This window comes from Xyrauchen texanus, chromosome 26 (assembly GCF_025860055.1).
Source record: "Xyrauchen texanus isolate HMW12.3.18 chromosome 26, RBS_HiC_50CHRs, whole genome shotgun sequence".
Classification (NCBI taxonomy): Eukaryota; Metazoa; Chordata; class Actinopteri; order Cypriniformes; family Catostomidae; genus Xyrauchen; species Xyrauchen texanus.
This window is the reverse complement of record NC_068301.1, coordinates 23,879,249-23,902,457: the sequence shown is the minus strand read 5'-3', so window position 1 is coordinate 23,902,457 and position 23,209 is coordinate 23,879,249. Positions and strand designations below refer to the sequence as shown.

General features: G+C 42.8%; 1 protein-coding gene across 2 annotated transcripts in view; it reads right to left on the bottom strand.

Moving 5' to 3' along the window:
* LOC127619560 (alpha-catulin-like) overlaps positions 1 to 8,889 on the bottom strand; it is a 102,940-nt gene extending 94,051 nt beyond the window's left edge. For both annotated transcript variants that reach the window (XM_052092425.1, XM_052092426.1), the window contains exon 1: positions 8,565 to 8,889. In XM_052092425.1, coding sequence (XP_051948385.1) covers positions 8,565 to 8,657 — 93 coding nt within the window. In that variant the 5' untranslated portion in view covers positions 8,658 to 8,889. The remainder of the gene's footprint in view (positions 1 to 8,564) is intronic.
* Between the last annotated feature and the right edge of the window lie 14,320 nt (positions 8,890 to 23,209).

Below are 23,209 nucleotides of genomic sequence, written 5' to 3'. Positions count from 1 at the left end.
CTAACGTAACTTTACACCATGCGTCATCTAATTTTGTTATTTGGTTGTTTTATATTTTCTGTTTACTTTAAAGGCCATGTATGAATGAGAAAATGGCGTAAACTGTGTGACTGTTACTGTAAATTGTTTCAATTATATTCCTTGCCCCACTGAGATTTAATGCAGTTTGCAGTAGTTTTAGTTATTCCTGTTAGAAAAAGTTAACTGTTGCTCGAATTGCACTAATGTTACTGTAAGATGAGGAGGAGGGAGGGAGAGAGGAGGAGAGGTGGAATGTGGAGGGAGGGGAGGGAAAGGAGGAGGGGAGAGAGTAATGTGGTAAATTGGCTGTGTGTATTACTGAGAGTTGATTAAGAATGCACAAGTTTTAGTTATTCCTGTTAGAAAACCATTTGTGTTACTCAAATTGCACTAATTTTACTGTAAAATTATTTTATGTTGGAATGCTAAACTTGAGGTTGCACAATGTTTTGATATTCCTCCTGTAAGTGACTTGAATTTTGCATTTTGTTTAATTTATTTTGTTGTTGGATTGCTAAATGTAGATTGCACTTTCCTTTTACTCGAATTGAACAAGTTCTTACTTAAAATCACTCCAAAATAAAATTAAAGTAATCTACATTTAGCAATCCAACAACAAAATAAATGAAACAAATGTTTAATTCAAGTCCCTTTCAGGAGGAATATCAAAACATTGTGCAACCTCGAGTTTAGAAGTCCAACATAAAATCTCTCCAAAATAAAATTAATGTTGGACAGTAAAATGGAGATTACCAGTTAAGACAGGGCTATTTTTGTTGCAGAATAATGCCCTGCAGTGCACACTTTGTTTCTTGTACATTTGTTTGTGTTTAAGAGAAGATTATTTATTAAAATATTGAAATATTAATGAGCCAAGTTTTTTATATTTATTTTGGAATAATTAATTGTTATAATAATCAAGAAATAATAATAATAATAAATCTTTAGAAAAATCAGCAAATTAGTAATTAGATTAATCGACTAATCGAAACAATAGTCGTTAGATTAATCTATAAAAAAATAATCGTTAGGTGCAGTCCTAATCATAACTGTGTAATTTTAATTATGCTACCTAATCTGTCAGCATGATGCCAGTGAATCACGTTCAGCCTCTTTGTATGTTGCGTCAGTGTTTTGGCCGATGCTCGCTCGCTCACGTCCCTAAGGAGTGTGTGCGCGATCGCGAGCATGAGCAACAGGTAGCTGACTGCAGTTCACTTAACGGACACAGGTGTCATTAATAACAAGGGTTTCTGAATCTTACATACTGCACCTTTAAAATCAGACCTGTGACAGACTAGTGGCAGGGCTGTCGCCAGGATGCTGCAAAACATTTTGTCCCAGGACTCTTAAATTAGCGAATATTAGTGAAGGCCCTGTAGGTCTGTGTTGAACGGTGTATTTACATTATCGCTAAAACTCTACTTTACTTCCCAACTGTTGCACTCTATTCAGGAATCCAGCTAGAATGGAATAACAGGAACACTAAACGTAGCTGACCTGTTCTCCGAGCTGACAGCTTCTTTGTCCGTGAGTATTACCCTTGAGCCCTAAGATCAATGGTGACAGCACGATAGCAGAGTGCCAAGGGAGTCCACCTCTTTCCCAGATTTTTTCCTAAACCTAGCGTGAGCTTAGGGAGAAAGAATGTCATCAAACTGTTGCAGTGATTAAGATCTCTTCCTGCTCAATGACAGGTCCTGTAGCTATGTAACATAAATACAGCCTGGAGCGAAGCCAAGATGTCACTGATGCAGAAACAGAAACTGAGGGGTATGCTGCACCCCTGATCAGACGACAACTTCTGAAAGCCACCTCGGAAAGGTTATGCCTGTAGGCTATGAAAAACCAGACAAACCACAGAATGATCATAGAGTCACAGTCTCTCAACAAAAAGTGATCTATGGGAAACCGGTTCAATATCAGAACTGGCTCTAAACATAAAACAAGAGGATTTTTTTTATAAAGATGCAATGTGTCACATTAGCCTCAGTAGAACATAATAGATCAATTTGTGGCAACTACAGAAGATTCTGGGTGGTTCGAGTTTGGGGAGGTTGCTATTCACACTATCACTCTTATCAGTTCTGGCTTCCTTTTTTACACCTCCTCTGGTTAAGCAAACACAATGGAACACTACTACACACAGCCAAGCAAATATGGAGAACATGCCTTCACACATACATAAGTTTACACATACTGAACACTAGGGCTGCACAATTAATCAAAATAAAATCGAAACCGCGATATGACCTTGTGCAATTATTAAACTGGAAGAGCTGCGATTTAATTAAATAAATAAATATTCTGCTTAAGTTTATTTGCACTGCAGTCTATATTAAGTTAGAGCATGGTTTGTGTTTTCAGAGCGGTTCTGCACTCCACAACGCCCTGTCATGCTTAGAGTAACAGAAGTGCTCAGAGTTCAGTTCCGTTTGCTTACGTGCTCTAAACGCTTTATTTACACTCAACTGGCGCATCCTGCGTCTCAGCATCTCTGTCTCCACAAGGCACAGGTATCATAATAATAACGCGGAATACAAGATGGGGAATAATTCAATAATATTTTGTGTTTATTGCATTATTAAATCAACCAACATTATTTTTGACAGCTAAAACAACTGTGGTTTTACCAACAGGGAAATTTAGTTAACAGTGACATTGAGCAGAAAGCTTACATATAACCAGTTTTGACAGAGCTGCTGATAAAAAGTTTAATGATCAGCATCGATTGATGAGATGAAAAGAAAATTGGAGATCGGTATCGAGTGTTAAAATCCTGATAGGAGCATCCCTAATATTCAAGTTGACTGTTTCAAAAACTAATGATGATGATTAGTGGGCTGAGATCCTGTCACAAAATGGACAAAAACAGGTACATGGTGGATGGTAACATTTGGATATGAAGAAGAATTTGTTTCACTGTTTAAATATTTATTTGTTTGTGGTTGAACTGAAAAAAAGGTCTCAGTTTGGTTCTTTTTAAGAGGGCTCAAGTGTGAAAACCCCAGCAGCCTTTTTAAAGTAGAACATGTGGAAAACATTACCATCATAATCGCAGTTCAAAATTTATATTTTTCAAAATAATCACAATATGACTTTTTGTCCAAATCGTGCAGCCCTACTGAACATGAAGCCTGCTTTGTTCTGGCACTGGAGAGTATTTTGCCCTGTAATCCTACGCAGTCAACACAGAGTATACATTCATCCATCTTTCTTGTCACTTTCTCTTCAGGAGGAACCATGTTTACCCTCGTTGCTCTTAGTTGATAAATTATTCTAATCCTGCTTTTTGTGATATAATTTCCTCCCACATAATTTCTCTTGTATTTACAAGGAGTAGGTGAAATCTTCAACAGTGGATTATTTTGATTATGTTTGAGTTTAGATGTTCTTCTTAACAGAAAAGTCTCTAAGCAGATACACATGTTTTTACAGTCCAGCCTTACAGCTCTGACAAAATCCTTTTCTAGGTCATGAGGGGTTGCGGAGGCTTTGCATATGGAATGAACGTTTGGCCTGGTTGTGTACTTAACTGAACACAAATAAAAGCTCTCACTTTCACCACTTTTCAGAGGTTCACTACAACAGTGCAGATGGCATTGCACTAATAAAGGCATGAAGGCTCAACCTAATGAACCAAGGCAGAGCAAGTATTTTAAGCCAATTATATCTGAAAACCTTTACTGGAAAACAAAAGCATAGTCCTGCATAATAAATGGCACAGCTAGCACAAATATGTAATAACAAGCCTTACTTGTTGCAGTAGTTTAAAAGCAATCTGATCAGAACAAATCTTACCAACTATACCAACACAACAAAATTCTAAAATATTATGATTATTCTACTTTAATATAGCCCAACTGCAGTTATCAACAAGGCTGCAAGCAAGATTGGGTCGAAATTCTAAATATAGATAGGGATGCACAATAAATCTGTATCGGTCTGTATTGTATCGGCCAATATCAGTTTGAATCAGTTCATATGAATTTGCTGACAGTAGGTTTCCAGCTGAAATGTCCACAGAGTAGAGCTAAAAGCAAGCTGGATTGTTTTTAGTTGCAAATAATGTAGCCTAAATAGTCAATTGGAATTAGGGCTGAACGATTAATCGTTTTCAAATCGAAATCGTGATTTGAAAGAACGCAACTTGCTAATCATGAAGACTGCGATTAAAAATTTTATAATTACAGCGCATCTGACCCGTTTTAAACATTCATGCGGTTACAAATTAATTCCGTCATCATCCTTGTTTTTGTGACAGACTTGCTCGCCAATCAAAAGCGCCATGCACCTAATGTTACGGTCCTGCTCACCAATCAGAGTCGGCACAGGGCGTGTACATTTTACAACAACAAATGAAGCTAGGTGAAAACGTGTGGGATAAATGGCGTCAGCTGAACCTACAGAGCTAGTCCCAAAAATGACCGGCACTTCAGTGATTTGGGGCTATTTCGGCTTTGAGAAATCAGATGTAAACCAAAAAAAAGTTGTCACAACACAGGGTAACACGACAAACCTATACCAACATTTGAAAAAGCACCATGGGAGGCTATACGAGGAGTGTATGGCCAAAAAGTCTAAGGAAAGTATTTCTGCTCCAGCCGAGTCAACCAAGCAGTCTACAATTGCAGAGTCGTTTTTGATTGTAACTCCTTATGAAAAGGGCTCACGAACACACCGCAAGATAAAAAACACCATAACAAATTATCTCGCAAAAGATATGTTGTCTATTAACACGGTGACAAAAGACGGCTTTCAAAAACTTATCCGCACGTTGGACAGAAGAGACACAATTCCTTCCCGTACATATTTCAGCCAGGTTGCCATACCAGAAATGTACGTGGAGTGTAAAAAGAAAGTGGAAGCAGAGCTGGAAAATGTGGTGTATTATGCCACAACAACGGATTTGTGGTCGAGCAGGACGACCGAGCCGTACCTACTCTCACCGTACATTTAATTAATGATGACTTTTAGTTGAAGAGTCGATGCCTGCAAACGGCATACTTTCCCAACTGGGGTCTGTCAGAAGAATATATACAATACATATCACTACAGACTGTTTACAGAAATGTCCACAGTAAGGTAGATATTTTTGTCTGCTGTTTACAGAGTCTAATGCTGTCACAGGGACTGGTGAGATATCTTACAGGGAGTAGGATAAAACTTGAAAAAACTGTTTGTGTGTCACATCACAATGTACATTATGCACAAGCAGGCATTAAGAATTACTAACAATTCAAAGGATATACTTGATACATGACAAAGGACATCATACCTTTTTTAAGTTATAAATAAAAATACATTCTTCTTAACGTATTAGTAGTTCATAAACATTCAGATGTATATGACAATGCAGTATATTGAGGGTCTGGGTAGCTCAGCGAGTCAAGACACTGACTACCACCCCTGGAGTCCCGAGTTCGAATCCAGGGGTGCTGAGTGACTCCAGCCAGGTCTCCTAAGCAACCAAATTATCCCAGTTGCTACGGAGGGTAGAGTAACATGGGGTAACCTACTCGTGGTCACTATAATGTGGTTTGCTCTCAGTGGGGCATGTGGTGAGTTGTGCATGGATGGTAACACGCTCAACAAGCCATGATAAGATGAGTGGATTGACGGTCTCAGATGCCGAGGCAACTGCGATTCGTCCTCCACCACCCGGATTGAGGAAAGTCACTACGCCACCACAAGGACTTAGAGAGCATTGGGAATTGAGCATTGGGAATTGGGCATTCCAAATTGGGAAAGCTGGACAAGCACCAACCCAGTATAAACCAGCCTAGACTAGCATGGGAATTGCATGCTGGTTAAGCTGGTCTTTTCAGCAGGGAAAATAGCAATTGCACTTCCAAAGTGATTGTCATGTTCTGAGGGTAGTCTCAAATATGAAGCTGGAACAGGCAGAAACACAGACAGATAGATCTTGGCCTGGGAGGATAGCAGTGCAGTAACTACACAGTTGTGAAAGTGATAATAAGGCGAATAATTAGGGGAGATCACTGCCTGCATGTGTGGAGGCACAATATCACAGTTGTGAAAATGAGCTGTTAAATAAGTTTTTAAAACCCTTTCTCACCAACATGAAGCTTTCATTTCTTTCCCATTATGATGCTCAACAGCCAGAGAGGGCACACAGATTCTGAGCTCTGCACTCACCTTCCTGTCCTCCACGTTTTGAGAAGAACTAACCACAGACTTTTTAATGGCACTTTTACTTTTAAATAACATTCTATATTAAAGGATTAGTTCTCTCATCAATTTCTCACCCTCATTTCCGTGGAACATTTAATGTTTTTTTCCCATTCAATAAAATGCAATGAGGTTGTCAGTCCGTACAATTCTGTCATATGTGTTTGGAACACCATGAGAGTGAGTAAATAATGACAGAATATTAATATTTGGGTTAAACTTTAAGTTTCCATCTGTATCCTTAGACTCAAATTGAATGTTGGTTATCCAGCCGTTTTAAATTCAGCCCAAATCCCCATGGAACAATTTAAACAACTGCCTCAGTTTTGGAGACAACTTCAAAGTGGTCTCCAACTGTGCTAATCACATTCCAATAGTATGTATGCATACAACACTATACAGTCCAGGGAACTTGGCAGTTACAATCAAACTCAAGACAATATTAAATACATTATTCAATACATTAATATCAGGTCATTATTGTTTACAGAGAGGGCATGTTCAACAGAACTGTAATTGGGGGAAGGGTTGTGACAAAGGCCACTTTGACAATCTATTGTCCGGATTCTGTAAAGCTCTGAAAGAGGTCCAATACCCAAAGGTCCACTGAATAGGCAATTAGCATGTCTTCTAACACTGACCTTTCAGCCTCATTAACATCAGTGGCCCTAGTGAGCAACACTAACTAACTAACTGAGGCACACGCACATCAAGCAGCCACCTCTTAATGTTCTAAAAAATACATTTTAGCAACTTTCTCTCATCAGCTTAAAAAAACCTTTCAAAACAACTAGAACAGATGAATAGAAAGAAATCAATTCCATTAGATGTCAGATCTAAAAGCTTAGCCAAGGCCATAAGTTGGTATTGAGAGAATATAAGACGTATTCTTGTGCAACATACAGTAAAAATCACAAAGAAACAGATTCTGCAAAGATGCTCCAGAACCAAAACACTGCATTCTTAAGGACAGGACATATCTGGTGTGTGCCGTTATGAGCCTGGTGAATTTAGATATTTAAATTGCAATGGAAATCAATAGACATAGGCTGTGACTGAAAACCTTGAACATTTGACACTGCATATTTGGACATCATGTTTAATGCACATATGATGTCTAAAATGCTGTCTAGGTACCCTACCATGGAAACCACACACACTGAAAATAGTTGACCAAAAATTTAAATTCTCTCATCATTTACTCATCCTCGTGCAATCCCAGATGTGAATGGCATTCTTTCTTCTGCTGAACACGAACGAAGATTGTTAGAGCAGTATTTCCACTCTGTAGGTCCATATAATGCAAGTGAATGGTGTCCACCTTTGACCACCCCATGACCAGTAGGTGGCGATATGCACGAAGAATGCTTATCACTAAAAACAAAAGAAGAATAATGTGGAAGTGAAGTGGAGATTTAGGGCAAATTCCAATCAAAAGTGATCATCACTACGCCCTATTCACTCCAAAGGACAGAGCTCTTTATGTGGGCTCTCTGAAGGGAGCATGGCATTAATGTATGAATGTACCCTTCGCTAACAGTCTTGAGCAAGGGCTCTTTGTGAAAAAAAAAAATATCTTTATTTTGTTTGGAATGACCCTCTTCCGTGCCCTGTTATAAGGGTGCCAAAATGTAATTTGGAAAATACACTTTTAGTAACAAATTACATTAATATTGATCTGTTTCTCAATCACACCTATCATATCACTTCTGAAGACATGGATTAAACCACTGGAGTTTTATAGATTATTTATATGCTGCATTTATGTGGATTTTGGAGTTTCAAAGTTCTGACCACCTTTTACTTGCATTATAAGGACATACAGAGCTGGAAAATGTCTTCTAAAATGTTTCATTGGAGTTCAGCAGAGGAAAGAAAGTCATACACGTGATGAGAGAATTTTCATATTTGGGTGAACTATTCATTTAAATTAAAGGAGAAATTTAATGTGGTAACAACGAAATTAACTAGTCAAAGACATTATTTAACATCACTAATTCAACCTGAATACGATTAAACAACACGTAGTGTTAGATCATGTAGAATTTCTGCCAAATTAAATTAAACTAAATGAAAAATAAAAAAGTATAAATGTAATTAGTTTAAATGACATTATTTCGAGATCCCAAAAATAACTGTTAGCCTATTACAATAACTGTATCAACCATTCAATTTGGCGGAAACCGTTGTTGCCGTGATGAATTGTAGGTGTTTTTCTGCTTGTGGTGTTCTGGTTCGGCTAGTATTTTTTTTTTTTTTTATTGTTTACACAGCTTTTGTTTTCCGCTATAGGTTCTCCAGTCCTGTAGGATGTATAACCCTTCAGTGAACTTTCTTTGATTCGGACTCACCTGAGACACGAGAGGGATGAGTGTTTGCTCCACCGAGCGAGTTTGGATCTCCAGCCCACAATCAAAGTTCCCACCGCACGGAGACGAAGCCATTCCCGCCGATCCGACTCCCCCTACTAACGACACCGCTGAGTTTGATACGAGTCTTTCAGTACTGTAAGCCTGTATTTGGTTCAGTTCGGAAGCACGCGATAATTAGCCCCTGTTTCCAGATGATCCCCTCCGTGTGTGTTGCCCACTGTAATCCACGCGCGCGCACAGATGCCGACTCCAGTCCGAGCGACTGACTGTACATGCATATGTAATATACCTACAACCACAGAACTGCTGCAGCCACTGGCAAGACTATCTGAGAGAGAGAGAGAGAGAGAGAGAGAGAGAGCGAGAGAGAGATGCAAGCAATACCAGTGTCCCTCAGTCTGTCTCAACAAGCTTTTTATTACAACTCACTGTTCATTTCAAGTTTTGTTCTCCATTATTTTACCATCTTCCTTATATGATATGCCTTCAGTTACTGCAAATGCTTTGGCAATACAAATCCACTGTTGGCAGGTTAATAAAACACATTAAAGGGTAATATTCAGGTTTCAATACAATTTAAGATCAATCAACTGCATTTGTGGCATAATGTTGATTACAACAAAAATTTATTTTGACTTGCACCTTCTGTTTTTAAGAAAAACATTTAATATCTGGGTTCCAGTTACGCACTTACAATGGAAGTGAATGGGACAAATTCGTAAATGTTAAAATACTGTTTCAAAAGTATAGCCACGGGATGTAAACAATATGCATGTTAACATGATTTTAGTGTGATAAAATCACATACAAACCTTTTCTGTGTCATTTTAGCCAATTTTACAACTTTGTTGCCATGACGATGTAATGTCAACAAACCCTAAAATGACTGTAAAAATTACGATTTAAAGAAATTTGCACCTCAAAAATACATGAGTTTTAACAGAATAATTAATGTAAGTGCTTTTATAAAATCATAAGCTTCACATTTCTGCTTTTAAACCCAACAAAATTTGGCCCCATTCACTTCCATTATAAGTGCTTACTGTAACCTCGATTTTTTTATATTTTAAAGAAAGGAACGAGTAAAAATAATTTTTAGTGGCAATCAACATTATGCTACAAATTCTGTCAATTGATCTTAACTTGTATTAAACATGGAATATTCCTTTAAACTGAAACCAATATCTCTTTGCCATGCAAGAGTTTTGCTTAAAAATGTACATACTGAAACTATTTTGATTTAAAATAATAATCCCAGAGCCACATTTCAAACTAGTAAATACTACTCAGGAAGGGCTGCTGTGTAATTCTGTGGTGCTGCTAAAGTAAAAAAAGTCCATTTATTAAATGCTAATTTGAGTTACTAATCTCATCACAAATGCGGACCATGCTCCAAATGTCTCAGCCTGTGATTTTCTCAGTCTGTTTAAAAAGAAATGAGGCAATTCAGTGTTGGTCAACTCATTTTAATGAGTTGAAGTCTCTTCTGCCATCGTATTTCTAGAAAAGTATGCCTCAGGTGGACATCATGTTTGAAGTGGGACAGTCTGTTCACTAAATCTGTAAGAACCTACTGTATCATTTGGGGGGGGTAAGATATAAGAAAGTGATTTTCCATGAGATTTCCTCAATTGTTAAACGTCAGCATTGACTGACTTCTCAAAAGATTAACAATGTTACTTCTGGTTATTTAAAAATATATATATATACACTTTCAGTCAAAGATTTGGACACACCTACTCATTCTTCATTATTAAGTTTTTCACATTTTAGAATAAAGAGTTTTAAAAAATAGTTTTGTAAAGAAATGCATATGTAGGCACAATTTACATTATATTTATGTAAGTAATAAATCTAAGTTTCAAGCATTTAAGCAAAATCCTTTGGATCAAAGAGTTTTTAAGACAATGAAAAACATAAATTCAGTCAGTTTCTCCCGACTTTTGACTGGTCGTGTTTTTCTAACCCTGGAGGATGTTTCTGAATTGTGACAACTGAAATGTTTATGTAATGTTCTCGCAGAAGTAACCAGCTTTGTTTAAGTGTGCCGCAGTAATTCAAGGGATGTGAGTTTCCTCTGAGTCATGAGTATCAGGTGACATGAGAACACTTCCTCAAACCAGAGCAGCTGGAGCAGGGGCCAAAAAAGCTCTATCATACAACCACACCGTGATTGTGGGCCTCAAAAGTGGTTAGACCTTATCCAGTACAAGCAAAGAGGTCTACCACTTTGCAAACTCTTGCCCAGGAAATTGACAGTAATGTCAAACATACCCTTAAGTTGTACAAAAAGCAACATCTAGGCTTCCAAAATGTAATCTGATAAAAAAATAATTTTGAAAACTTCATAGCATCTGAAAAAGGAGTGATTGATATTGTGTTGGCCATGTTGGCAATTGCATTCTCTCTTTCTTAGAATTTTACAGGGGGCGTAATACAGTGTTACTTTTAAACATAAAGCTTAAGTGATTTTTTGTATTATTTTAAAGGGAAGTTCATGCAAAAATTAAAATGCACAATGCACAAATACACAATGCATCATTTAATTTTCACCATGTAGGCCTACTCCACACATAAATGCAAAAACTATTGCATTTGTGCAGTAAAGTTAGTTTTAGCTTCTCAAATGGATTTTGTACTCTTCTTCAAAAATGTAAATGATTGCACTTTCACTTTTGTCATAACTTTTGATTCTGTCTTTTGTGACGTTGACAAATATAAAGTTAAAAAATATAAATTCTCATATTTTAAAGCATTAGGTAAGTTTTCTTAAATGCATTTAAGCATCATTAAGTGAAAATGGTATAGATTATCCTCAAATGCATGTGTCATTAAATAAAAAAGAGTTAGGGCAGAGGTAATCAAAAAGTAATCAGTTTAGATTACATAAAAAATAATCCAATAGTTTACGTTATTTACTGCAATCTTAGTCATGTAATTTTTAATCAAACCCATATTTCAATTCAGAGGTAATCTTTTTAACACTGGTAGTAAGAGTAGTATGATAGCATGAGGTCTTTTTAGTGCCACTAAAGGATGACAAAAAGCACAATTTACCTTTAAAGCAGCATATAGGCAGCCAAAATGTGATATATGTGATGTGATGTCATATCAATCTGGCAAATTGAATTCTGTCCCCCTTCAGAATTTTGTAGGTGGCCTGATGCAATGCTTTTCGACTTTATATCTGGGTTTCTACTTTTATGTAATCTTGAAATCCATCTTATTTGCTCATGACTGCTCCTCTTTGAGCAGGAATGTTCAATAGAATATCTTGCGAACTGATTGTGCTTTTCTGCACTTTCTGCACTTTCTGAACTCTGACAGAACTTTCTCCCTTCTGAGTTCCCTCTGTTGCTCAGCTCCACAAGGCAAGACAATGTACAGAATGTAGAGATCATAAATGAAGGGACTTAACAGAGAGCAAGAAAAGTGCAAACTGATCACATTCATCACCTTGGAAACATGGATCTGCATTCTCACAGAATGGCAGCTCCAAAGCCAATCCCAGAGGCCTTCTTTACCCCCACACCCCTCCCCTAATCAAGACATACATATTGTGTTTGGATCATTGCTGACTGACAGTCTGATGTTTGAGAATTTAAGTGAATGTAACTAAACTTTATAAAATCCATCATGAAAATTGTTGAAGCTTTCGATTACAAGTGTTTCGACTAACGTGTTGTGTATGATGTATGATTGTACAAGTGTCATAAAGGGATAAGTTCACCCAAAAATGAAAATTCTCTAATAATTTACTCACCCTCATGCCATCCCAAAATTGTGCAACTTTCATTCTTCTGCAGAGCACTAACAAAGATATTAAGAAGAATATCTCTGCTCTGTAGGTCCATACTATCCACACTGAGCACTTTATTAGAAACACCTACTTATTCATGTGATTATCTAATCAGTGTGGCTGCAGTGCAATGCACAAAATCATGCAGATATGGGTCAAGATTATCGGCATCAATTAATGTTCACATCAACCATCAGAATGGGAGATCAAAAAATGTGATCTCACATTTCAGTGTCGTGATTTCGACAGTGGGATGATTGTTGGTGCCAGATGGGCTGGTTTGAGTATTTCTGTAACTGCTGATCTCTTGGAATTTTCACACACAACAGTCTCTAGTGTTTACTCAGAATGGTGCCAAAAACAAAAACGTCCAGTGAGTGGCAGTTCTGCTGATGAAAACAACACGATGATGAGAGCCAGACTGGTTCGAGCTGACAGAAAGGCTACAGTAACTCAGATAACCTGTTATGAAGAATGCAGGAGGAGACAGACAAGGGGCTGGATCTACGTGCGGTTTTATTTTATCAATGAAGGTGAATACAAAATAAACAGGAACAAAAGAAAACATCCACAGGGGGACAAAACTGAAACAAAAACACGAGCACAACGGAGGAACACGGAACTAGGGAAACACACGGCTGGAACGAACACGGGAAGACAGGCAAGGTAGACAAAACATAGGAGCGTAAACATTCAAACATCTACCAACAATCATCAACGAACGACAAGGGAAAGATGAACAAACAGGGTTAAATACACAGACACAATGAAGACTAAACGAGACACAGGTGAGAACAATGATGAGTGCAGGCAGTGAAGGAGGCCGGGAATTGTAGTGCCTTTGACAAGGACTAGTGAAAAACACGGGGCGGACAACAAGGAAAACGTGACATGGAATGTGATCAGTGAAGAGTGAAACAGAAAACATGGGGCAGACAACACGGGATCGTAATATAGCCCCCCCTCAAAAGGACCGGATTCCAGACGGTCGAAGGAAACACAAAAATAAAAATGTCCCAGAAGAGAGGGGATAGAAGAGGGGGAGAACAGACAGACAAAAGGGGGCACAAGGGACACAGAGACAGACCAAGGAGGGACAAGGGACACAGAGACAGACCAAGGAGGGACAAGGGGCAATCAGGCAGTCCACGGAGGCACAAGGGACAGACAGGCAGACCAGGGAGGCCGAGAGGGCCGACAGGCAGTCCATGGGGGTATGAGACGGGGAACAGGTCAGGTGGCCTGGGGGGCGTCCACCGGGTAGGGACCGGTTTAGGAGGCCAGGGAGATGTCGACCGGGCAGGGACAGGTTTAGGTGGTCTGGGAGGCGTCGACCGGACAGGGACAGGTTTAGGAGGCCAGAGAGGTATCGACCGGGCAGGGATAGGTTTAGGGAGCCTGGGAGGAGGAGTGGCCACTGGGAGAGCTGGCGGAGCCGCGTGAGGCAGAGCCAAGGAGGACTTCAGAGGTGGAGCAGTCGAAGACTTGGGTGGCGGCACCGAAGGAGGCGCAGGCAGGGCCGCAGGAGACCCTGGGGGCGGAGCAGAGGCAGGCAGAGCCGTGGGGTACACTGTGGGCGGAGCAGTCGAAGACTTGGGTGGCGGCGCCGAAGGAGGTGCAGGCAGGGCCGCAGGAGACCCTGGGGGCGGAGCAGAGGCAGGCAGAGCCGTGGGGTACACTGTGGGGGGAGCCATAGAAGGCTTGGGAGGCAGCGCCGTGGAAGGCATAGGCAGAGCCGAGGGAGGCTCGGGAGGCGGAGCTGAGGGAGCCACTGGAGGTGGAGCTGAGGGAGGCTCGGGAGGCGGAGCCGAGGGAGGCGATGGCGTAGAAGGCTCAGAAGGCGGAGCTGAGGGAGACATTGGAGGCGGAGCCGAGGAAGGCTCAGGAAGTGGAGCCAAGGGAGGCTCTGGAGGCGGAGCCGAGGGAGATTAAGGAGGCGGAGCCTAAGGAGGACAGGGCGAAGAAGGCTCTGAGGGCGGTGCCAAGGGAGGCTTCGGAGGCGGAGCCGTGGTAGGTGGAACCATAGAAGGCTCTGTAGGCAGGGCCGAGGGAGGCTCCGGGGGCGGAGCCGTGGTTGATGGAGCCGTGGGAGGCTCTGGAGGCAGAGCAGAGGGAGGCCCAGGAGGCTGAGCCGAGGGAGACTCAGGAGGAGGAGCCGAGGGAGGCAGAACCATGGAAAGCTCTGGAGGCTCAGGGGGCAGAGCCGTGGGTGGCTCAGGAGGCTGAGCAGAGGGAGGCTCGGGAGGCAGAGCAGAGGGAGGCTCAGGATGCTCGGGAGGCGGAGCCCTAGGAGGCTCGGGATGCGGGGCCGTAGGAAGCTCGGGATGCGGGGCCGTAGGAGGCTCGGGGGGCGGAGCCCTGGGTGGCTTGAGAGACTTGAGAGGCGGAGTCCTGGGAGGCTCGTGAGGCGGAGCCTTGGGAGGCTTGAGAGACTCGAGAGGCGGAGCCCTGGGAGGCTTGGGAGGTAGAGCCCTGGAAGGCTTGAGAGGCGGAGCCCTGGAAGGCTCGGGAGGCTCGAGAGGCGGAGCCCTGGAAGGCTCGGGAGGCTCGAGAGGCGGAGCCCTGGGAGGCTCGAGAGGCGGAGCCCTGGGAGGCTCGGGAGGCTCGAGAGGCGGAGCCCTGGGAGGCTCGGGAGGCTCGAGAGGAGGAGCCCTGGAAGGATCGGGAGGCGGAGCCCTGGAAGGCTCGGGATGCTCGAGAGGAGCAGCCCTGGGAGGCTCGAGAGGCGAAGCCCTGGGAGGCTCGAGAGGCGGAGCCCTGGAAGGCTCGAGAGGCTTGAGAGGAGGAGCCCTGGGAGGCTCGAGAGACTTGAGAGGCGGAGCCCTGGGAGGCTCGGGAGGAGGAGCCCTGGAAGACTCGAGAGACTTGAGAGGCGGAGCACTGGGAGGCTTGAGGGGAGGAGCCCTGGGAGGCTCGAGAGACTTGAGAGGCAGAGCCCTGGAAGGCTCAGGAGGAGGAGCACTGGAAGACTCGGGGGGCACTGGCTCTTGGACGGTCATGGCTACTGGTGCTGGCTCTTTGACGATCGAGGCTACAGGCGCTGGCTCAGGGATGGTCGAGGCTACAGGCACTGGTTCAGGGACGGTCGAGGCTACAGGCGCTGGCTCAGGGACGGTCGAGGCTACAGGCGCTGGCTCAGGGACGGTCGAGGCTACAGGCGCTGGCTCAGGGACGGTCGAGGCTACAGGCGCTGGCTCAGGGACGTTTGAGGTTACAGGTACTGGCTCGCTGACGTTTGAGGCTTCAGGCTCTGGCTGGTTAACCGTGGTATGCGTGAGCTTGGGTCCGCTGGACATTGAGGGCAGAGCCACGTGGAGCCACTGTGCGTGGTTGGCGTGGCGTCAGGCTCGCTGACCGTGGCTGACATGAGCTCAGGCTCGCTGACCGTGGCTGACGAGGGCTCAGGCTCACTGACCGTGGCTGACGAGGGCTCGCTGACAGGTGGGACTGCGGACAGGAAGCGCCATGGACGATTGGAGAGTCACCACTGTGGGAGGAGTGGCAGGGTCCTCCTCAACGACGGCCACAGTGAACGGCGAGCCGCAGACCCGTAAAGTCGCCTCCATGAAGTCACGGAGAGTCCAGCCACGTGTTGCTGGTGGCAACCGCTCCTGCAGCGAACTACGTAAGTTGCCCCTGAAGAAGACCACCAGGGATGAGTCCGGGAAGTCCGAGATATTCGCCAGGTTGAGGAAGTCGCGGATGTGGTCTTCCACTGGACGGTCCTCTTGCTTTAGGCAGAGAAGTTGGTTGTTTGCCTGTTGAACTGCTAGATCCATTTGTGGGTCATTCGTTCTGTTATGAAGAATGCAGGAGGAGACAGACAAGGGGCTGGATCTACGTGCGGTTTTATTTTATCAATGAAGGTGAATACAAAATAAACAGGAACAAAAGAAAACATCCACGGGGGGACAAAACTGAAACAAAAACATGAGCACAATGGAGGAACACGGAACTAGGGAAACACACGGCTGGAACGAACACGGGAAGACAGGCAAGGTAGGCAAAACATAGGAGCGTAAACATTCAAACATCTACCAACAATCATCAACGAACGACAAGGGAAAGAGGAACAAACAGGGTTAAATACACAGACACAATGAAGACTAAACTAGACACAGGTGAGAACAATGATGAGTGCAGGCAGTGAAGGAGGCCAGGAATTGTGGGAATTGTAGTGCCTTTGACAAGGACTAGTGAAAAACACGGGGCGGACAACAAGGAAAACGTGACATGGAATGTGATCAGTGACAAGTGAAACAGAAAACATGGGACAGACAACACGGGATCGTAATATAACCACTCTGAAGAATTGTAGTGAGCAAAATAGCATATCAGAATGCAAACACATCGAACCTTGTGGCAGATGGGTTACAACAGCACTTTATTACGACCATAGTTTTCCTAAAAAGTGCTCAGTCAGTGTCTTCAGAAAAGATGCAATTACTTTGGGTGAGAAACAGATCAATATTTCATTCCTTTTTTTTTACCATAAATCTCCACATTCACATTCACTTTTAAATGTGAATGTGGAGATTTATAGTAAAAAAGGACTTAAGTAATGATCTGTTTCTCACCCACATTTGTCATATCACATCTGAACACAAATAAATTTGAGCACTAAAGTAATCCATTTGAGTCATATGGATTACTTTAATGCTGCCTGTATGTGATTTTTGGAGCTTAAAATGTCTGGTTGCCAATCACTAACACTGTATGGACCTACAGTTCTGAGATATTCATCTAAAAAATCTTCATTTGTTCTGCTGAAGAAAAACGTTATACACATCTGGGATGGCATGAAGGTGAGTAAATGATGAGAGATTTTACATTTTGGGATGAACTTTCCCTTTAAGCCTTCTCAGTCTGAAAGATGAGTGTGGATGGCATCCTTAGCAGTGCCAGAGCAATGCCCTCTGAAGTTTGTTTAACTGTCTCAGCCTGCAATGTGACATAATCTTTAATCAAACACTCCATATACACAAACATTAGGTGTCTGTGCACTTAATAGACTCAAGCATGAATTAGAACATGAGTAAAATTTGTCTACATTGTGGGGACCAGCCAAAACGGCTTAATATGCACACTAAACAAGGTCTTGCTGTAATGGAAATGTAAAACTGCAGATGGTTTCTGTGAGGGTTAGGTTTAGGGGTTAGTGGAAATCATTAGCTCAGTACAAAAGCAATAGATGTCCTGGAAAGTCTCCACAGTGACAGAAAAATAAACAAAGTGTGTGCAAATGTGGGTGAGGGTGTGCATTTATATGTGTGTATGGAGTTTGACCTCACACACTTACTCACCCATCTGTTTGGGTCATAAAGATAATTACACCACAGTCTGTGAAGCAGAAGAAATCCTGTGTTTTTTGTTGTTGTTGTTGTTTTGTTTTGTTTGTTTTTTACCAGAAAATGTGGAAAATGTTCAAGAAAGCACACAGCTGATGCCTTTCGTTGTGTCAGAGTAAACTGTGAGCATATCTGTTAAAGTCCAGAATGTTCTGTAACTCCAGAACGTTTATAACATCCCATTTTAAAAACCTTGGACCCAGTTATGCAAGCTTGTAACCTGTGAAGTATGTCGGTCAAGTCCAGAAGAAATATGACCAACCGAAGATAACACTTTTTTCTCCCCAATTTGGAATGTACAATTCCCAATGGAATTAGAATCTTCGTGGTGGCTTAGTGACTCCACCCACAACTCACTGTGCGCCGTAAAGAGAGTGAGAACCACACATTATAGCAACCACAATGAGGTTAACCCATGTGACTCTACCCTCTCTAGCAACCAGGTCAAGTTGGTTGCTTTGGAAACCTGGCTGGAGTCACTCAGCATGACCAGGATTCGAACTTGCGACTCCAGGGGTGGTAGTGAGCGTCTTTACTCGATGAGCTACCCAGGCCCCATGGAAGATAACCTTATAAATTTGAGTTTATAATGCTAATGAGTTTATAATGCTAATGTAGTAGCACGCTTTACATCTTTACAAACTTTAAATCAGGCTTTAAAAATATTGAACCAGAGGTGACAAGATCAAGCTATTTCAAATATAGATGCTTTTATATCTGAATTGTTTTAGGATTGTTGTTTTTATTAATGTCATGCCTTTTTCCTTGCAATCTTTAAAGTTCTTTTATGGTTCTTTATCTGTTGACAATTTGCCTCTTAAGCTTTTATAATCTATAAATCTCTTCATTCCCACAGGGCATGTATGACTGTCCTTCACAATCCTAATTTTGTGAAAACAAATTCCCTGCGAGTGCCTGAAATCAAAGTCCAAGAGATGTACGTGACACGAAGCAGAGACAGTTTTTCACTTGAGGTGTTTGATAATGAGGAGGCAGAAAGCTAATATTTCATGACTGCGGCTTGTCTTCTTTCCTGGCTGGTTGTCATTAATCTTCTCATCTCAAAGGTTCAAAAGCAACCACAGATTTTTGTTCATGCTTGTCAAGCAGTCAGCGGGAAACCGTTTCTGACAAAACTGTCACAGAGCCTTTACAATAGATGCCTGGCAGCACTTTTTGGATTAGCTCATGTATGACAGCCGAACTGAGGTTAGGGAGAGTTGTGAAACGAGTGTAAGACTCCCAGTAATGGTGCTTTACCTCTCCCCTGCACACAAAAAATACAATAAATCATAATAATAAATATGTATACAGTATATAATTTCATAATCAGTATTTTTGTCATGTTTTCCAGTAAGATATCCTTCCATCCTTAATATAAGATACAGTACATTTAAGAGAAACAAAACTCTGTAACTTAATATGACTTGTTCTCAGAGAATATATATTAAATTCATCTTATTTTTCTTACCCCATCGTTCTTGTTTTAACAATAAACCTCACTAAATCTTGTTAAATTTAAGCTTAAAAAGAAGAAACAACAACATTTTCCAGTTGGTTATGAAAAATGAACTTAATTCAAGACATATTGTCTAAAAACAACACCTAATGTAATCTGCCATTTTGATGTCAGGTTAATTTATCTTCTTTGAAAGATATTTTTATTGGAAGCTATGACAGTTCATAAGGTTCATAAGGTAGAGGGTCATTTATTATGAAACATTTAAAGAAACAAAGTAATGTTCCTTTGTAAAATGTTATATGACAGGTTTATTGCATGGCTATAATATGTTTCTAACCAGAGGGTTCAGTTAAAATCCTCTTTCTCTTTCAAGTGTTTAAAGCACATCTGCACCAAAGAAAATTTCAAGACCTACAGACACACTGTCAGCACACAATGAAGACTTCATTTCACAACTGGATTTAAAGGAGAAGGGTTCAGTGTCTATTGAGTTTTGTTGTGCTGTATATGTTTTATGAGTATTGAGATATGGAGACAGCTCCATACAGCAGCTGGCATTATACTGGGCTGTTTTTGGCCTTTTGGGCATATTTAGCCTTTATTTATAGTACAGTGGAGGCAGACAGGATGGGAGTGGGATCAACACATGTCCATAGCCGGATTTGATCCTGGGTCCCAATGGAGCAGCAGCTCTTGTTGTGAGAACGTGTGGTGCCTTCTGCGACAATAGACTATCACTGTTATTGAATTTGTCAAAAATATCTTCTACCTCTTTCATTAAGTCCAAGAGTGGCGATGTCTTTCTGCATGTACTAAACTTCTGCAGTTTGAACTGAGGATCACAAATTACTTCTTGGCTGATTCTTTAGCTCCATCTACTGGTGAACGGTGACCAGACCTGCGAGAAAAAAAAAAAGAAGAAAAAAAAAGGCAGCAAACATTACACAAAGGCAGCATAAAAGTAATCCATGTGACTCCAGTGGTTAAATCCATGTATTCAGAAGTGATATGATACTCTCTAAAATTGCTGTGCTATTTTTTCTATCCATTTGCTGGGTTAAGCATTTTAACCTATCTTGTTGGGTTATATTCTCTATGATGGCTGACATTGGCCCAAACAATGCATGTAAATGGGGGCCAGCCCTTTGAAGGTCAATAAGGACATAAATGCAGCATAAAAGTAATCCATATGACTTCAGTGATTTAATCCATACTCGACTCAAGATGGCGCCGAGTATGGCTGCTGCTGCTGCTGCGTTGCGAGCTCCGTTACAACACTGCGGTTTATTGTTTTTTTGTCTTGGATGTTGTCTGCCTTATTGTTTACGACAGACAAACGCTTTTGGACATTGGTTCTACAATTACACATCGAAAACCGGACTTCAAATTCTTTAATGCCGACCCGCTGTTTACAAACACGCCGGCGGAGCCCTTTGTCTGGGCTGCTCGGCCGCGGAAACGCAGAAGGAAAAGAGGAAAACGAGCCAGCGTTCTCATCAGAGTAAGACGTCGTGCAAATCGACCCCCGCTACCCAGTATACTACTGGCAAATGTTCAGTCTCTGGACAACAAGCTCTGCGAGCTGAGAGCGTGGATCTCTTTCCAACGAGAGACGAGAGATTGCTGTGTTATCTGCCTTACAGAAACCTGGCTGGCTGCGGAGATTCCAGACTCGGACATCGAAATCACGGGCTTTTCCGTGCACCGAGCGGACAGAGCGGAAGACCTCTCCGGTAAAAGCAGAGGTGGTGGTGTGTGTTTTATGATCAACAAATCATGGTGTGATCAGAGGAACGTACATTTCATCAAGTCTTTCTGCTCTCCTGATCTGGAATATCTCATGCTTCTGTGTCAACCATTCTGGCTGCCGAGGGAATTCACAGCGGTCATCATCACTGCTGTGTACATCCCCCCACAAGCCGACACAGACCGGGCACTCAGGGAACTGTATGGGAGTATAAGTGAGCAGGAAACCGCGCACCCTGAGGCTGCGTTCATTGTTGCCGGGGACTTTAACAAAGCCAACTTCAAAACAATCGCTCCAAAATACCACCAACACATAAAGTTCAACACACGAGGGGACCGGGTTTTAGACCATTGTTAATCTCCTTTCCGGGATGGCTACAAATCCCTCCCCCGCCCCCCATTTGGCAAATCGGACCATTCTTCCGTTCTACTTCTACCTGCTTACAGGCAGAAACTAAAACGTGAAGCACCCACCCTCAGAACGATCCAGTGCTGGTCGGACCAATCACACTCTGCGCTACAAGACTGTTTTGATCACGCGGACTGGGAGATGTTCCGGTCCGCCTCTGATGACGACATCGAGGTTTACGTTAACAGCATAACGTGTTTCATCAGGAAGTGCGTAGAGGACGTTGTTCCGACCAAAACTATACGGATATACCCCAACCAGAAACCATGGGTTAACGGCGATGTTCGCGCGGCACTCACTGCGCGGACCTCCACTTTTAATTCTTCTAACACGGAGGAGCGTAAACAAGCCAGTTATGCCCTCCGTAACACTATCAGTGAAGCCAAACGCCAGTACAGGCACAAACTTGAAGGTCAGTTCAACACCACTGACTCCAGAAGTATGTGGCAGGGAATTAACACAATCACGGACTACAAACGGAATAAAGTCTCCGCCATGAACACCGCTGCATCTCTCCCGGACGAACTTAATACATTTTATGCTCGTTTCGAGGACTACATCACCGCCCTCGCGGAGAGAGCACTCGCGGCTGACGCTACAGAGGCTGATTCACTCTCCGTCTCTGTTGTGGATGTAACCCGATCCTTCCGACGGGTGAACATCCGTAAAGCTGCGGGTCCAGACGGCATTCCGGGCCGCGTCATCAGAGCGTGCGCGAATCAACTGGCTGGTGTTTTTACGGACATTTTCAATCTGTCCCTCTCCCTGTCTAGTCCCCACATGCTTTAAAACATCAACCATTGTGCCTGTACCAAAGCAAGCCACAATCACTTGCTTAAATGACTGGCGTCCTGTTGCTCTGACCCCCATCATCAGCAAATGCTTCGAGAGGTTAATCAGAGATCACATCTGCTCTGTTCTGCCCACCTCACTGGACCCATTGCAGTTTGCCTACCGCAACAACCGCTCCACCGATGATGCCATTGCATCTACAATACACACTGCTCTCTCCCATCTGGAAAAAAGGAACACATATGTGAGAATGCTGTTTGTAGACTACAGCTCAGCATTCAACACCATAGTGCCCTCCAATCTTGATGAGAAACTCCGGGCTCTGGGCTTAAACAGCTCGCTGTGCAGCTGGATCCTGGATTTCCTGTCAGGCAGACATCAGGTGGTTAGAATGGGCAGCAACACCTCGTCATCTCTGACCCTCAACACTGGAGCCCCACAGGGCTGTGTTCTCAGCCCACTCCTGTATTCCCAGTACACACATGACTGTGTGGCAACACATAGCTCCAATGTCATCATTAAGTTTGCTGACGATACGACGGTGGTAGGTCTGATCACTGACAGAGAGGAGGTGCACACTCTGACACGCTGGTGTCAAGAGCACAACCTCTCCCTCAACGTCAGTAAAACCAAGGAGCTTCTAGTGGACTTCAGGAGGAAAGACAGAGGACAGCCCCATCACCATCAATGGAGTACCGGTGGAGAGAGTCAGCAGCTTCAAGTTCCTCGGTGTCCACATCACTGAAGAACTCACATGGTCCATCCACACTGAGGCCGTTGTGAAGAAGGCTCACCAGCGCCTCTTCTTCCTGAGACGGCTGAGGAAGTTTGGAATGAACCAACACATCCTCACACGGTTCTACACCAGCACTGTAGAGAGCATCCTGACTGGCTGCATCACCGCCTGGTATGGCAATAGCACCGCGCACAACTGCAAAGCCCTGCAAAGGGTGGTGCAAACTGCCAGGAACATCATCGGAGGTGAGCTTCCCTCCCTCCAGGACATATATACCAGGCGGTGTGTGAAAAAAGCTCGGAGGATCATCAGAGACTCCAGTCACCCGAGTC